The sequence below is a fragment of the Hibiscus syriacus genome, unplaced genomic scaffold, assembly GCF_006381635.1.
Source record: "Hibiscus syriacus cultivar Baekdansim isolate YM2019G1 unplaced genomic scaffold, ASM638163v2 tig00111741_pilon, whole genome shotgun sequence".
NCBI lineage: Eukaryota > Viridiplantae > Streptophyta > Magnoliopsida > Malvales > Malvaceae > Hibiscus > Hibiscus syriacus.
This window is the reverse complement of record NW_024063166.1, coordinates 140,573-157,278: the sequence shown is the minus strand read 5'-3', so window position 1 is coordinate 157,278 and position 16,706 is coordinate 140,573. Positions and strand designations below refer to the sequence as shown.

Sequence of the window (16,706 nt, the reverse complement as noted above, 5' to 3'; positions counted from 1 at the left end):
TGAACCGGCTGGACCGGTCTGAACCGGCTGGATCGGTCTGAACCGAGCCGTTCGAGTCGTCTGACCGAGCCGACCGAGGCACTCGATTGAGCCGACTGAGCCGACCGAGTCGAGTTGACCTAGCTGACCCACATTGACCGTTGATCGGTCGTTGACTTTTTTCGGGTACACCTTTCCTGACGTTTTTCGACGTCCTGAATCCGTTTTTAGGTCCGTTTCGCCAAATTTGAACCCTATAAGCTATTTTCACTGATTAACCACCCGATTTGATATGTTTTTCGCAATTAAGCTATGTTTCTGATGAAATTTTTGTTGTTGTGTATCTCAGGAATTATTGGAAGTTGATTTCAAGTTCGAGAGTGAACGCATGGAGATTTATTGGTTGATCGATATGGCACAGAAACCGAAGTAATACATTACTACCTTTTCATGCTTTAAGGAACATGTTGGTATTGGTAAATGCATGAATGAAAATGTTTGGTCTCATCTAGGTAGTTAATTAATTCCTACACTTGATCCGAATGCGGTAAAAAGTCGGTAATGAATAAAATTCTGATGGCTTGTACAAGAAATTAGAAGTTTGATAAGAAATAATTTCAAGTTCAGAGATTATTCGAAAAAGCAATTAACCTTAGGATCTCTAAATTCTATTTATCATTGTTAAGAGTTTTAATACCGAAATTACCTGGTTAAGAAATTACGGAAACACCCTTGAGAGGTAAAAATAGTCCGAGTTGACCCACCTTGAGAATTCGTACCTAACCCAATAAATTACTGATTTAATTGTTAAGACCCTACTTTTGTACAGAAAATTCCTGATAATCTGTTCGTAACATCTGAGAAGGCAATTGACCCAAAAATCTCCGAGTTATGAGTAAATACATGAAGAATAATTTATTGATGATGCTCTTTTGTCAGAATTGTTCGAAAGAACTAAAATAGATGATAATTTTGAATTAAATAATAAGATCGAACGGAAGGAAATGATTGAAATACACTAGAACTATAAAATGACCAAAATACCCCTGGAATGCAAATGACCCAAGAATATCACCAAGCCTAGGAATGATTGAATATCCTCAAGCTCTGAAATGACTGGAATAATGTTGAGCACCAAAATGACCAAAATACTCTTATGACCTAGAATAACTAAATGTCTTGGATTAATTAAGGAATCCAAATAAACATGGATGTTGTACTGCCCTTAAAAGTTATGGAAAACAACTCAAGTAGGTCGACCAACCCTAATGCTATGTCAGTACCTGAATGACATATATACCACTTGAATGCTTGTTTGTCTCCTCAAGTTTCGATCGATGATAATTCTGGAAGTACTCAGCTCAGCTTAATTCTAGAGCGCATTCGGTACTAAGAAGTGGATATTCGTGAGACAAATCAACCACAAATACCAAAATGACTTTATTCTATGACCAAATTGAACTGAACGGAAGTATAATATGTATTCGAATTTCAGAAACGTCTGAATTACTCTGGAAAACTCTAAAGTAATCGAGATAGACTTGACTTCTAAATTAACTAAGTAACCTTATTGACTGAGAATTTAGTAAGTGATTTGGATGAGTCTGAGAACACCAATGAACTTGCATGATGTATTGTTCTTATGGTTTATGAACCAAGAATTAAGTAAGTTGACAATTCCTGATGTTGTTGCAATGTGGAAATGAAATAAAGACCATTGGAATATCTATTTGTTTCCTTAAGATCTATTCAATGATGATTCTGAAGATGATCTATGGACAATAATTTTTTCTATTAAAGAGTGAATACCCTAGAAGGGCAAGGAATTGACCAATCAACAGGCATTAGTTTTGGGAGTTGTTCGATAATCCGATCAATCAATATATGTAACACCCCAATATGGGGTTAGATTTCTTAAGTTTAAAATATGGAAAATGAATAACCACAAGTAGGAAGAGTTGTTCAACCACTACAATTATTATTATTTTTATAATATAGAAAATGGATTTAAATCCATGTTGGCCCGTGAATTTACTGCCTTTCCAGAGTATTTACTCTTTAATACTAACAATTCTTGTCCATAAATCATCTTCGTAATCATCGCTGAATAGATCTTCCAATAGTCCTTATTTCATTTCCACGTTCAATGATATCAGGAAATACGGACGTACTTGTTTCATGGTTCATGACCAATAACGACAATTCATCATGTAAATTCAACAGTGTTTCCAGACTCATCCAATCACTTATTTAATCCTCAGTCATTGAGGTAACTTAGTTCATTTAGCAGTCGAGTCCATTACAGTTATTTCGGGGTTTTTCAGGGTAATACAGACGTTTCTGAATTTTATATACATATTGTACTTCCGTTCGATTTAATTTGGTCTTATTAACGAATATCTATTTCTTATTACCGAATGCGATCTAGAGTTGAGCTGAGCTGAGTACTTTCAAAATTATCATTGAACCACACTTGAGAAGACGAACACGCATTCAAGTAACATCTATGTCGTTCAGGTACTGACATATCATTAGGGTTAATCTACTCACTTAAATTGAGTTCCATTACTTTTAAGGGTAGTACAACCCTATGTTTATTTGAATTCCTTAATTAACCCAAGACATTTATTTAGTCTATACCATAAGGGCATTTTGGTCATTTTGGTGCTCAATGTTTTTTTTCATTCATTTTAGAGGTTGAGGATATCCATTCATTCTTGGGCTTGGTGATATTCTAGAGTCATTTCCATTCCAGGGGTATTTTGGTCATTTTACAGATCCAATGTATTTCAATCATTTTCTTACATCTGATCTTATTATTAATTCAAACGTATCACCTTTTCCACTCATTTCGAACAATTCTGACAAAAGAGCACCATCTATAAAATATTCGTCATGTACTTTCTCAATTCGATGATTTCTAGGTTGAATGCCTACTCAGATGTTAGTAACGAATTATCAGTGATTTTCGATACAAAAATAGGATCTCAACAATTAAATCAGTAATTTATCAATTAAGTACAAATTCTCAGGTTACTCTCTAATTCAAAGTTAACTTGGACTATTTTTACCTCTCAAGGGCATTTTCGTAATTTCGTAACCAAATAATTTCGATATTAATTCTTAACGAAAATAATCATAATTTAGAGATCCTATGGTTAATTGCTTTCCTGAACATTCTCTGATCTTGAAATGATTCCTTAATCGATTTCTAATATCTTGCACAAACTCTCTTGGTGTTAAAAACGGTTATCCAAATTTTCTAAGCAAACTAGCATTTCTTATGTACATCTGTAGTTTTATCAGGTCAATTTGTCTTTTCAGAGTTATTAATCAACTTCCAAGGACAATTTTTGTCATTTTACAACATAGGGGTATTTTCGTAATTTTACAAAAATCGAAGTATTCTCATAATTTATCATCCAAGTACCTTTAATGAGATAAATTATAATTCACATATTCAGGACTGATTCCTTTATCACTCAATCATAGAACTTGTAATTCAATAGAGTCTTAACTAATTTATCACTTAAACTGTATTCGGTTAGAATCCATCCATAATCAAACAGACATAATAGACCAATCATATATATGTCCATGCATTTATCCATTATCAACATGTTCCATAAAGTATAAAGAGGTAGTAATGTATTACCTCGATTTCTGTGCCATATCAATCGACCATACAAATTCCATTCAAATGCCCTCGATCTTTAATTCAACTTCCAATAATTTCTCAAATACATAACAACATAAATTTCATCAAGAACAGAGCTTAATTGCGAAAAAACGGATCGAATCGGGTGATTAATCAGTGAAAATAACTTACCGGGTTCAAATTTGGCGAAACGGACTTCGGAATCGGACTCAGAACGTCAACAAAACCCAAAATATTACTCTTGAATTCCAGCTCACCAACTTGATTTCTAGCTTCCAATCTTTTTCTAACGAACACGGACAATCTATCGTACAAATACGACTTCAAATAATTTTGCTCGCCATAAAAATAACTTATTAGAATCTAATTAATAATTTAGGGACCCAATTGTTAAAACTAAAAACTTTAGGATTCAATAAAAATTTTAATTACTAAAATTAGGGACTAAATCGATCTTAATAAAACTATTATTCTATAATCATAACAATATGAAAGCTAAGAGACAAGGTTGAGCTTTTAACAACTTGGATGGCTTACCTTGTAATTATCCCTTTCTCACTTCCATTATAATTTGCCAATTCCACGTGATGGAATTTCTTATTTCCTTTCTTCTTTAAGCTTCAATTTGTACTCTGTTTATGAAGAAGAAAACTTCACCAGCCTGTAATTAAACAACGACGACCACCGCATCGATTGTCATCGTCGATCGTCGCCCGGGAACCAAAATACATGGTTCGAGCCTCCTCGAGCTCCTCATCAAGAATCCGACCTCCAATCATCCAAAAACATCACCGATCGCCACAAATCTAACGAAAACCATTCGGTTTTCTCAAAGTAAAACACTCCAGTCCCCTTCTGATTACCTTCCGATGGAGCCAAAACCAAATTATGTCGTTCCTTACAACCACTCCGACCTTTCCACCACACGAATCAAAAAAATACAGGACGATTGGGAGGATGTCGAATTGCTATCACTTGAATGCTTTCAGGAAGTAGACAGTTACAAAACGAACCTAGTCGAGCCAGCCTATTTACCCATCCAGGAATATTTTTCCAGTGAGTTGCATGCTCACGTCGTCAGTGAAATGGTTGAAATTCTTAACAATCAAATGATATGTGTCCCCGTGGTATTTATCCAAAAGTTGTTCCATAAATAACCGAAATTCTGAACGAGACATGTCGGTGCTGCCCAACAATATCGATCGTCTGAAGATGAAACCATGACAACTTCTTGGTTCAACTTCGAACACCCCACTTATGAGGTACTCATGTGCTCCAAAGCCATACTCCATCCTATGCACTTCATTCCCATAGTGGAATATACCAAGGCCGAACCATTAAAGGAATTTATTTATAGGTGTGAGATCAGTTAGATTGCTTCCAACTCCTTTGATTTAAAACCAAGGCATCCCAAAAAAATATCTTGAATCTTAAGAAATCTTTATTTCTACACTTTCATTTTAAATCACTTTATTTCTACATGTTTAAATCCGATCACTTCGAATTGTTCGATAAGTCGATTGATCAACATGGATTTAAAATGTCTTGAATCTTTATTTCTACATTTTCATATTAAATCACTTCGGTCATGTCTGAACACGCATGTAACGCAGAAGGAAAAGATTATGAATATCCTATTTGGTTCAATTGAGCTGAGATCTTATAAATTTAAGTATATTCCTGAATACCCCTGATTGTTTGGGTAATAGAATCACAATCAGTAAATCTGAATCTAGAATTATTATGTATAAAGGTTCCTGAACGTTTTCCTGATTCACATGAAAACATAGTGGAATTCTAAAGTATCAATCTGAAATGTCTGATTAGATCGGTTAGAAATTGATTCTCTTCAATAAGGTCTTGCTCCTGTAATTCGATCAAATTGCACAAGTTCATGTTATCAATACCGATAACTACAAAATACCTCTGAAAAGTACTTGGATTATCTAGTGTGTTCCTTATATTTTAATAAATTATTTTATTGTTTTAACATGAGGTACACTGAAATCTATGGTTACTGTTTTATGGATGCACCGACTTAATGGTGATGGCTTATGGAATTCTATTACTGTATAAATTGTATCTTGGATATACAGATTTGTAAATTACAGCTCTGATCAAGCTGAAAATTTTTTATGGACCTAATGTGACTCTTAGGTAGGCTCTGCGGCCCTGAGATCATTCTCGGGTAGGCCCTACGGCCCTAAGATGTGTTTTTAGGTAGGCCCCGTGGCCCCGAAACTTTCTTGGATAGGCTCTCAGGCCCTAAGATGTTCCCTTAGGTTAACTCTTTATACGATGGGTTTTTAAATCACTATGAGATTTTACTAAGCTATTATTTGTTTAGTGTACCTATCATAATTTTATCGTACTGTTGGAACACACTAGACGTCCTATTCAACCTCATGAAAACGTGATAGTATGAAAGGTTTCTTATGAACTGAGATTCATGGCTTCTACTCGATGAACTACTAATGGAACCCCATATTATTCCGCAACTGGTATACGTTTGATTCAATAAGGAGATTATGGCTTCACATTTATCTGCATGTCATGTAGCATCATCTGGTAGTTCTGTATTACTGAGCTTTCTGAATCTCACTCTATTACTCACCATTGCAGGTTAAAAGAATTGTACCGGTGCATCTATCGATTTTAGTAAAGGAGCTCTTCCGGCATTGATTGCAGAGTATGGTACATGTGATTAGAAGGCATGTAATTGTATTTTGTTTTATATACGAGTCTGAAAATATGTTTTATTTCTTAATGTTGATAAAGCAATTATGAGTTACATGTTTTAATAAAAGTTTTTAAATTTTCCGAGATTTTTACAGTGGGTCGCTCATGTGGCCCTAATGTGACGCCCCGGATCGAATCAGGATATCCGCATCAGTTTGAGGGGGTTACAATATAAATGGTGAATGTCCTGAATCTTTGTTTCTCCCTTATCATCTCAAATTACTCCGGTCATACCTGAACACTTTCATGATGCACATGAAACATAGTGGGATTCTAAAGTATCAACCTTAAATGTCTGATTAGATCGGTTAGTAATCGATTCCCTTCAATAGGACCTCGTTCCTGGAATTCGATCAAATTGCATAAGTTTCATGTTATCCATACTGATAACTACCAAGTGCCTCTGAAAAATACTTGGATCCTCTAGTGTGTTCCACATGTACTACATGACGATTTTATATGTTTTGAGATCAGTTTTAACGAACGTATTGATTTACTGGTTTATGAACCATGGCAACATGGTATGTGATCTTCGATTACGGTTTTCATCGAAGAATATGAATTGTTCCTAATTTATGGAATCATGGAAATTATTGGTTAATGAACTATGGTTTTATGTTTTCACTGGTTATACTCGAACTATTTTATTGGGATGTTATATGGGTAGAGTGGAGGTACAACTCTGATCAAGCTGGTAAATCCTTATGGACCTAAGGTGATCCTTGGGTAGGCTTTCAGGCCCCAAGATACTCTATTGGGTTAATCAGGGAACTACTTATGGTGTACATGTGGAGATCCGTTATACGATTTATTTCATTATCACGATTATGACATATTACTATATCATGATCCAGATATTACGATTTACGACTAAAACTGATTTCTACTGGATTTTTTATGTGGGTAGGATTTTGGAGTATGGAGGTACAACCCTAATCCAGCTGGTAAATCCTTACGGACCTAAGGATGCCCTTGGGTAGGCCCATAGGCCCCAAGGCATACCCTTAAGTTGGCTCCCTTTGTAGTGTGCTTAGGGTAAGCCCTACGGACGTAGTTATGGGGAACTGTATAATGGAGTTTGGTTGGAGGGTTCTGCTATGGTTTTAAAAGATTTATATCTTCTCACTGGTTTTGATTAGAACACACTCGACATCCTATTCGACCTCTTGAAACGTGATACTATGAATGTTTCCTATGAACTGAGATCTTCATGGCTTCTACTCGATGAACTACCAGTGGAACCCCAGATTATCCCGAAAACAGATATACGTCTGAGTCAATAAGGAAAATATATGGCTTTCAATTTATTTGCATGTCATGTAGCATCAACTGGTAGTATTGTATTACTGAGCTTCCCAAAGTTCACTCTGTTACTCACCTTTTCAGGTTAAAAGAATCGTACCAGTGCATCTATCGACATCAGTAAGGGAGTTCTTCCGGCGTTTCTTGCAGAGTATGGTACATATGATTAGGGGCATGTAGGTTGTATTTTGTTTTTATATCCGAGTCTGGAAATCTATTTTATTTATGAATATTAGAAAATTTTACTTTTGTATTTATAAATGATTTTATTATTTTACATGTTTTAATAAAAACGTTAAATTTTCTGAAATTTTTATGGTGGGTCTCTCTGGTGGCCCTAATGTGACACCCGGATCGGACCGGGTCACCCGGATCAGTCTGGGGGTGTTACATTGTAACACTTCGATTTAACATGACTTTTCTTTTTATGATAGTGATAAGTTTTACCTTGGTTGGAAGATTTTGATATGTCACTTCCTTTACTACCAGAAGAACTCTCGCCTTTTCTTCCACGGTCAAAGCTAGTTGATCCATGCACCACAAGACCCTCTGCTTGGGGCTCGAAACTAGATAGAATATGCTTCATCTTGTCGAATGAGTGCATGCCATTGTACACCTCTTCAAGAATGAGAGTTTCGCGACTGTACACTATTGTGTCTCTGAAAGGTGAATATGAAGAAGGTAGCAAACATAGGAAGATTAGTCCATTGTGTTACCGGCTTGACCTCACCAGATTTCCCAGAGTTCTGCTCTTCAACTTCTCTTTTGATTTTATTTTGAAACTTGTAACACTCCGATTTAACATGACCTTTCTTTTTACAGTAGTGACAAGTTTTACCTTAGTTGAAAGATTTTGATCTGCCCCTTCCTTTACTACCAGAAGAACTCTCGCATTTTCTTCCACGGTCAGAGCTAGTCGATCCATGCACCACAAGATCCTCTACTTGGGGCTCGAAACTAGATAGAATATGCTTCATCTTTTCGAACGAGTGCATGCCATTGTACACCTCTTCAAGAATGAGAGTTTCGCGACAGTACACTATTGTGTCTCTGAAAGGTGAGTAGGAAGAAGGCAACAAACATAGGAAGATCAGTCCATTGTGTTACCGGCTTCTCATCAAATCCTTATATTGTATCGTCGAGATCTAATTGTGCAAGAACATCCCAAATCTTCACATGCCATATCGAGAACACGATGTTTCGATCCAACAGCGGAATATCATACTTCATTGTTGCCATGATCTTGAATTCGAAGCTCTAATACCAATTTTATAATATCGGAACGATGATTATCCTCAAACAAATAAACACGATCGAAAAGGAAAAACAATGAACGCCAAGATTTATGTGGAAAACCCAAAAGAGAAAAACCACGGGCAGAAGAGAAGAATTTCACTAATATGAAGGAAGAAAATACAAGAGGATTTTGGTGAAAGAAATAAAAACTTAATTTATAACTCTGACCCTTAGTATCTATTTATAGGGATAAATACTTGATTACAAAGGAAAATTAAATAAAGTAGAAATCTACTTTAATAAAGTTTTTTACTTTTAATCAAACTGAGTTTCCTACTTTCCTAATATTTATATATTAATTAATTTGTGTTACTTTAAATTCGAATCAAACTCTAACTGTTTCTACAATTTCATTACAATACAAAAGTAAATGGTGGAGTTTTATTATTTATAGCCAAATGAAGGGCAAAGGTTGAACATGCTCTGATACGTTAGGTTAGAGTTGTGCTGAATACTTATAATGCAATTTTATTACTTTAATATTTACTGGTTTTGAGTCAAGTTAATCTGAAATGATATCACTTTAGTTATATAAAGGTTTGATCTCAATTAATAAATGAATTGAACTGATTATTATATATTTATGTTAACTATGTAAAAAATGATATATTTCATATCTTTTTATTTGAATATTTGTTTGAAATTAATATCAATTAATAGTATTATTGCATTTCATGTGCACTTTTTTTAATTTAAAAATTGCACTTTATTTATATAAAAGACGATAATAAAGAGAGAATAACAGTCTTGTCTTCCATCGTCTTCAATTTTCTCTTTTCTTAACCAATCACCATTTTCGGAAGAGGAAGCACCTTGAAGACACTCAAGCTCTCAGAAGAAGATTGGGATTGTGCAACAAACTCACCAATTTCTCTCTCTTTTTTTTATCTCACTATTTCTATTCTTTTGCTCTAAATGCAAATGCTTAAGATATAATCTTATCAGTTCCTATGGAACAATTTTACTCGCTACTTTATTATTTATCGACGTGTATGCTTGTACATTTATGCAAACACTACACACAATAACAATCTAACTATTTACCTTTATATTTATATTAAAATTTGTTAAACATATATTTTTTAATTCATTCTAATATAATTATAAGATAATATTTATATTTAATTTTAGATTTTAATTTTTTAAACACAACTACTTGTGTCATGTATTGATTATATAAGAGAAATCAAAATTTAAAATAAAAAATAGAACCAATGCTTTTTACTTTGGTAGAAACCACGTCTTATTATTTTTTATACTGTAGAAAGAGAATTCAAAAGTCATCTATAGATAAAATAAGATCGATTCCACCCAAAGTATGTTCAGATAATAACAATATACTCAGGTTGGCTTTTTCGGATGAAAGTCTTCAAAAGATTTCAATACTTTATTTTTAATTTTATTTTTAATAACCGTGAACCATCACATCAATATTGTGGATTGTTGCATAAATATTAGAGTGGTGATCGATCATTTCTATGTGTTAAATAATCATATCAGTTAATTTTTTAAATTTAAAGACATAATTAAATGGAAAAAAGAAAATATTTGAGTGTTTAATTGATAAAAATGATAGTTATAGTTCGTATGAATTATAACTTCGGAATAATACCAAATTATCATACTATAATTGTCCAAAGCTCGAAGTCGAGCTAATGGTTGTAGGACGCCACTTAGGACTGTAAACGAATTGAGTCGAGCTAAATATTATTGTGCTCGATACGATCGAAAATTTAAATTAAGCTCGATTCAACTCAAAAGTTCACAAGCTTAAAATTGTCAAGTTTAACTTGACTCGTAAGCTCGCTAGCTTAAAATTTTTAAGCTTTATTTTTATAAAAAAAAACTAACATATAAATGTTAATATTATAAATAATTTAATTTAAAAAATTAAAATTTTAATATATTATTTTTTTCGAATTGTTCGTGACCTTTTCGAGTTGAATATCAAATAGCTTGCTTCGGCTCTTTAAGAATTTGAATTGATTTCGAGCTCGAATTGAGTATTGACTGAATTTTGACCGAGTCAAACCGGAGCAAATCACAATCTATCTCGTCTCTTTTACGGCCCTAGAGACCCATTCATCATTTGACAATTTTCCAAGGCCTTGAAACGCGGGCAAACCTTGCTATCCATCCATGGTTGCCATAGCCTTGAAGCTCAGGCAAAATCTCACATTCGCAATAAATTTCAATATATATAAATTAATAGTTGAGAGAAGATGAAAGCGTACCAAACCTAACCGTTTAAAAGAGTGAGTGGCCACGGTTGCTGTCCAAATAGAAATAGTCTTCCCCTTCAAGTAAAGGCAGTTGAAGTTTGGCACATTGAGTGAAAATGTGGCCAACCCCTACCTTTTCCTCTCAATCCTTCCCTTTCTTATACTCTCTCTGATATCAATGCCATCATCCTCATCAACTGCAACAACCCTTTGATGATTTCTTTCTTTTTAAAACATATTCTCTTCCAATTACAAATCCAACAAAAAGGTGAAATGTGGCCAAGGAAAATTAAAAAGTTGGACACTTTCATACCCACCCAAGCTTACAAATGAAAAAAAAAAAGTTGAAGAATTTGTGTTTCCAAAGTTCAGAAACATTACAGTAGAAAGTAGAAGGAAACAAAATAGAAACTCCCTCTTCAACTATGTTGTACAGGATACAAGATGAATTCTGGAGACAAAAAGAAGAAGGGTCTTCAATGGCTGGTTGCTACTCTTGTTTTTTTTTCCCTAGCTTCTTATAACTCTGGTTTTTGAAGGGTTCTTTGCAGAATATGGAATTTTGGAGCTCTTCATTAAAGGTACATACATGTATGGCTTTTTGTTTGTATAAAGTTTTGGGTTTTTTGTGTGTCAATTATGTTGTTCATGATCAAGGTGAGCTTTTTCTTTTGGATTTGTGTTAATTATGTTCTTGGGGAAGGAATAGATAACTGTAATTTTCAAAAGGTGAGCTTTTCTTGAAGGTAGTAATTTTTTAGTATTTGAATTTTCCTGTCTTTGGATCTCTCTTGTACCAGTGTCAGATGTTTTTCTCGGAGAATTGTTCTTTTAATCTTTAAACAGCAGAGAGGCGTTTCAGAAAAAATAAAAAAATCTCTAGCATTTTGAATATTTGTGGTGTTTTTTCTTTTGGTTTTTGTAGGAGAATTGTGTTTACAAAAGTTCCCAAGTCTTAATGTTTGTTCTTTATTAAGAACTCTTGCATCATGAAAAGCCTGAAAATTTCCATGTCATAAGGCTTATCAGGCAGTTTATTCAGATATCATGGTCGAAAACTCGAGTCTTGGAATCTGCAAGAAACCTTCTTTGCTCGACATATGTTTTGATTTAATGCATTGTTTTTCATGGTAAATACTATCTGTACACCATAGTAATTACATTAAATCTTATGCATTGTTTTATGACAACAGATAAGACCAGCAATTTAGACCTTACACGACTGGAGCTGCTGGTTTTTTTTTTTTTGTTTATTCTGTTTCTTGGACCAACAAAGTAATGCTGGCAGTATGGGAAAGAAAGGAAGTTGGTTTTCTGCGATTAAAAGGGTTTTCATACCACACTCCAAGGAAAATCCAAGTAATGTAAGTTCATATTTTTAAGTCTGGTGCATAGGGACTTCACTAATGTAAGTTTATGGTTTTGATTATCCCAAGCAGCACTTTGAGTTTCGTTTTCTGCACCTCTCTTAAGCACGGTTTAGATTGCCTTTTTGGCTTGTAAAGCATGTGCTTTTCTAAGTAAATGTAACTGAGAGACGATGGCTTCTGTTTTTTTTTTTTTTTTGTATGGTTAAATCCTTCCAGGAATCGGATAAAAGAAGCCGTAAAGAAAAGAAGAAGAAAGGCCTAGGAAAATTAAGGCGTGGAGAAACCAATTCCTTTATCCCCCTCTTCAGAGAGCCCAGCAGTATTGAAAAAATTCTTGGGGAGGCTGAAAGAGAGCATAAGATAGTATTCAGGCCTCCGACACCTCCGGAGCAGCCTCCGATACCGCCTTTTGTGGCTCATAAAGCTTCTTCTTCTCCACATGGTCCATCTCAGAGGATTGCCTCTCCTAGGATTGATTCCCCGAGGGCTGCTTCCCCTCCACAAGCTCCTTCTCCGCCGTCACTTCCACGAGTTGCCTCTCTCGAGGCTGATCCAGCTAAGGCCTTTCGTCCTCGACCAGAACCAACTTTAAGGAACCACCATGCTTCAGCTACAAAAATTCAAGCAGCCTATAGAGGTTATATGGTAAACTTTTTTCACTTTCCTTGTTTAGTGCAAATTTCATGGAGGCAACTGGTTCGAAAAGACTAGCAATGAAAAACTATTTGGCTATTGAACTGATTAACAAAACCAGCAGCATTAATCTGTTAAAATTTCATATTTTATGGAAAGATTAAAAACCATTTGTTACGAACAACTTTCAAATGGACTCTGTAATGGCTGAAGTTTCCTTGAGCAAATAGTTAATCACGTTGCTCCGAGTTGTTGGTAATTTCGTGTAGTATGATGAAGATACACGGTAGAGCCCTTTGCATTGTTATGTTTTGCATCGACATTTGATTACCAGAACTTGTAATACAGGCAAGGAGAAGTTTTCGAGCTTGGAAAGGCCTTGTGAGGCTTCAAGGAGTCGTGAGAGGTCAGACTGTGAAACGCCAAACTACAACGGCAATGAAGCATATGCAGCTTTTGGTGCGAGTTCAGTCTCAGATTCAGTCTCGCCGGATCGAGATGTTAGAAAACCATGCACGACAACAGGCTCGGTTTAAGAACGATAAAGAAGTAGAGAGTGCCTTGGGTAAATTGAGCTTTAGTCAGGCGGTATGTTTTCATTGGCTTTGTTTCTGACTGCATATGGTCTTCTTTCTGGTTTCATAAGACCTTAGGAGACTTGGTGGAACTTGGAGATTATATATCCATGCTTGTTTCATCATATGTACTCTTTATATTCTTTTTGAAAATGAGTAACTTAGTCGAACATCGGATCAGTCCGAGGCAGGCAATGAAGATTGGGACGATAGTCTGCTAACGAAAGAAGAAATCGAGGCAAGAATGCAGAGAAAGGTAGAGGCAGTCATCAAGAGAGAAAGAGCCATGGCCTATGCACATTCCCACCAGGTATTTTTACTACCACAATTCCATTTAGTTTGACTTGTATAAGCCTAACTACAATTGATTTAAAACCTTTCTTCATACAGTTATGGAAAACTACTATGAAATCAGATTACACAGGAGGATCAGACATTCGCACTCGCGGACCGTGGTGGTGGAACTGGTTAGAGCGTCAGCTATCTTCTAGCAATGCTCCTGAAGGACAAGGCATGAAGGATTTCAAACTTACACCACCAAGGCCAAATTCCGAATTGAAGCCTAGTCCAAAACCGCCATTGAGCAGCAAGCAACATCAGTTTATGTTTGACAATATGGACACTCCGACGCCAAAATCTACGAAGTTGACCATGCTTCCGACTACACGACCTATGCAAACTCCACCTAGTAGAATCCTACAAGGAAGCAGTTCAGCGTTGTTGAAATATTCGAGACCGGGAGCTAGTGAAGCGGATTCACAATTTGACTTGCCCATGAAGGATGATGACAGCATTACTAGCTGCCCTCCATTTTCAGTTCCAAATTACATGACACCAACAGTTTCAGCCAAGGCCAAAGCAAGATGCAACAGCAACTCGAAGGATGTGTTCATGGGGACGCCGGGAAGCGAGACATCGAAGAGTAGGCTTTCGTTCTCTTTGACACAAGGGATAGGATCATTCAAGTGGAGCCGAGGGTCTTCGTTTTCGAGCAAGGATCATTTAAGTTCTCAAAGGGGTTTAGATAAGAACCGATCACTTCAATCTATAGGCAATTTGAGTGTGGATTCAACCGTTTCAATGCCTGCAACTGTTGGAAGAAAGCCATTTAACCGATTTGTTTGATCTTTTTATTTTTCTTATTTTTTTAACCTTTGATTACTTCATTTTGGTGTTTATATTATGTGAGTGTATGGTGCCTCCTCGAGTTGCAAAATTTACTGATTGTGAGATAAAAATCAAAATAAAAGACTAGGATATGATGGTTTGAATGTCACAGGATTTGGGGTATGGTAAGCTACTTTAGTATGTTTCTTTTTCTTTCTTTGTTTTACTAGGTCGGGTGAGCAATTTATATTGCATACCATTACTCGTTAACATAAAATCTTATATCCGTTTCTGGTCTTATAGCATATAAATTAAGAGTAGAAGAACGTTGTTATCTGTTTACGAGGTCCCGAATTGTGCATGGGAGTTTTAAAACCTGAACATACACCAAATAGACGGTGAATTCTTAGTTTGGCTTGAAGATAAAGGATACAACTAGAATTTATTCGAATATTCTAACAAAATCATCTTAGTGTGGCATTAAAAATCAAAAACAGTGGTAGGAGAACCTCTAGCAGTGGTCCAGTGGTCAGGGATTCACTTCCCCTATTAATAACAAAAATCAGTTGTAAGATGTTTTGAATTGAAGTCGATGCTTATGAGAGGGACAATAGTTGTTAATAAAAATATTATTGCGAAATGAAGACTTAACATTGATTAAAACATACAATAAAGAGTAAATGAATGAGTAAATAAAACAATAATGATATAATTATTATGTCGTGTAGTCATTGTCTTAAAAACAATTTCACTTAGATTGGTGTGATTCTGAAAGTGGACACTATCCACAAGGTTAACACAATCTTTCAGATTTCATACACCTGAAATAAGAAGTGAAACTCGCTTGATATTACTCTTTTCCAAAGTAAAATCAGAAGAGATAAATCACAGAAAAACAAATAATTGGTGTGCAAAATACTAAACAATAACATGATATTTATAAAAACAATATGCTATCATCAAATCTCAATCACCCTCAAATATCTTCTGTCGAAACGATTTTTAAACGGGAGTGGGGATGCGAGATTTTGAAAACCACGTCATTTTTAATTATTCTCTTACTATTAAAGTTTAATTAAAAATATTGCGAATTTAGAAAACCCATCGTTTCAAAAATTTGGAAATTCCTTAAAGATAAAAACATGTGGTTCGAGGAGTCGCCACCAATCTTTGATTAGGATGTGATTGGGCACCCAAAAAACGTTGTCATTTTAAATAAAAATTAATTTTAATTAAAACGACAAATTTACGGTCTACGTTACCAAAATCCAAGTTCGGGAGTCGGTTACGCGTGGGGAAGGATTAGCACCCCCACAACGCCCTAAATCGGTACCTAGTCGATTTATTAATGTCTTTGCAACGAATTTCACAAGTTCAAATTTAATTTGATTTATGATCCCTTAAAACAACAAAAATGCGAATTTATAACATTCAAAGCAACAAAATAAATTTAATTGAAATTTCCAAACCATTAGAAAGATAAAGAATATTCGATTATTTAAAAATATCGAAACCATATCTTTAGGTGAGTTCTAACGATCTTTTCTCAAATAATTTAAATAGCCGAATATTTCTTTTTCTTTTATTCCCAAATTTTAAAGTGATTAATCCAAATTTAATTAGGCGTTACTGACGGGATACAATTTTAATTTAAAATTGCCAAATCAACTCTCTAGTAAGTTAGGAGAAGCCATTCCGACAATTTTAAATTAAAAGAATGTTACCCTTAATCTGATTATGTAACGACGTCGGGTCATGCAAATGAGATTAACACGCTTAAAAAAATACAACTAAACAAATATGTACTAACAACATGCTCGAAAAA

The 16,706-nt window shown here is 35.0% G+C and overlaps 1 protein-coding gene across 1 annotated transcript; it reads left to right on the top strand.

The window, feature by feature from the left end:
- Positions 1 to 11,276: 11,276 nt before the first annotated feature.
- Positions 11,277 to 14,940, top strand: LOC120168906 (protein IQ-DOMAIN 14-like). Its single transcript, XM_039177165.1, has 6 exons — positions 11,277 to 11,777; positions 12,390 to 12,560; positions 12,783 to 13,211; positions 13,548 to 13,787; positions 13,956 to 14,084; positions 14,165 to 14,940. The coding sequence occupies exons 2-6, from the start codon at positions 12,486 to 12,488 to the stop codon at positions 14,897 to 14,899; spliced, it is 1,608 nt and encodes a 535-aa protein (XP_039033096.1). The 5' UTR covers positions 11,277 to 11,777; positions 12,390 to 12,485; the 3' UTR covers positions 14,900 to 14,940.
- The last annotated feature ends 1,766 nt before the right edge of the window (positions 14,941 to 16,706 follow it).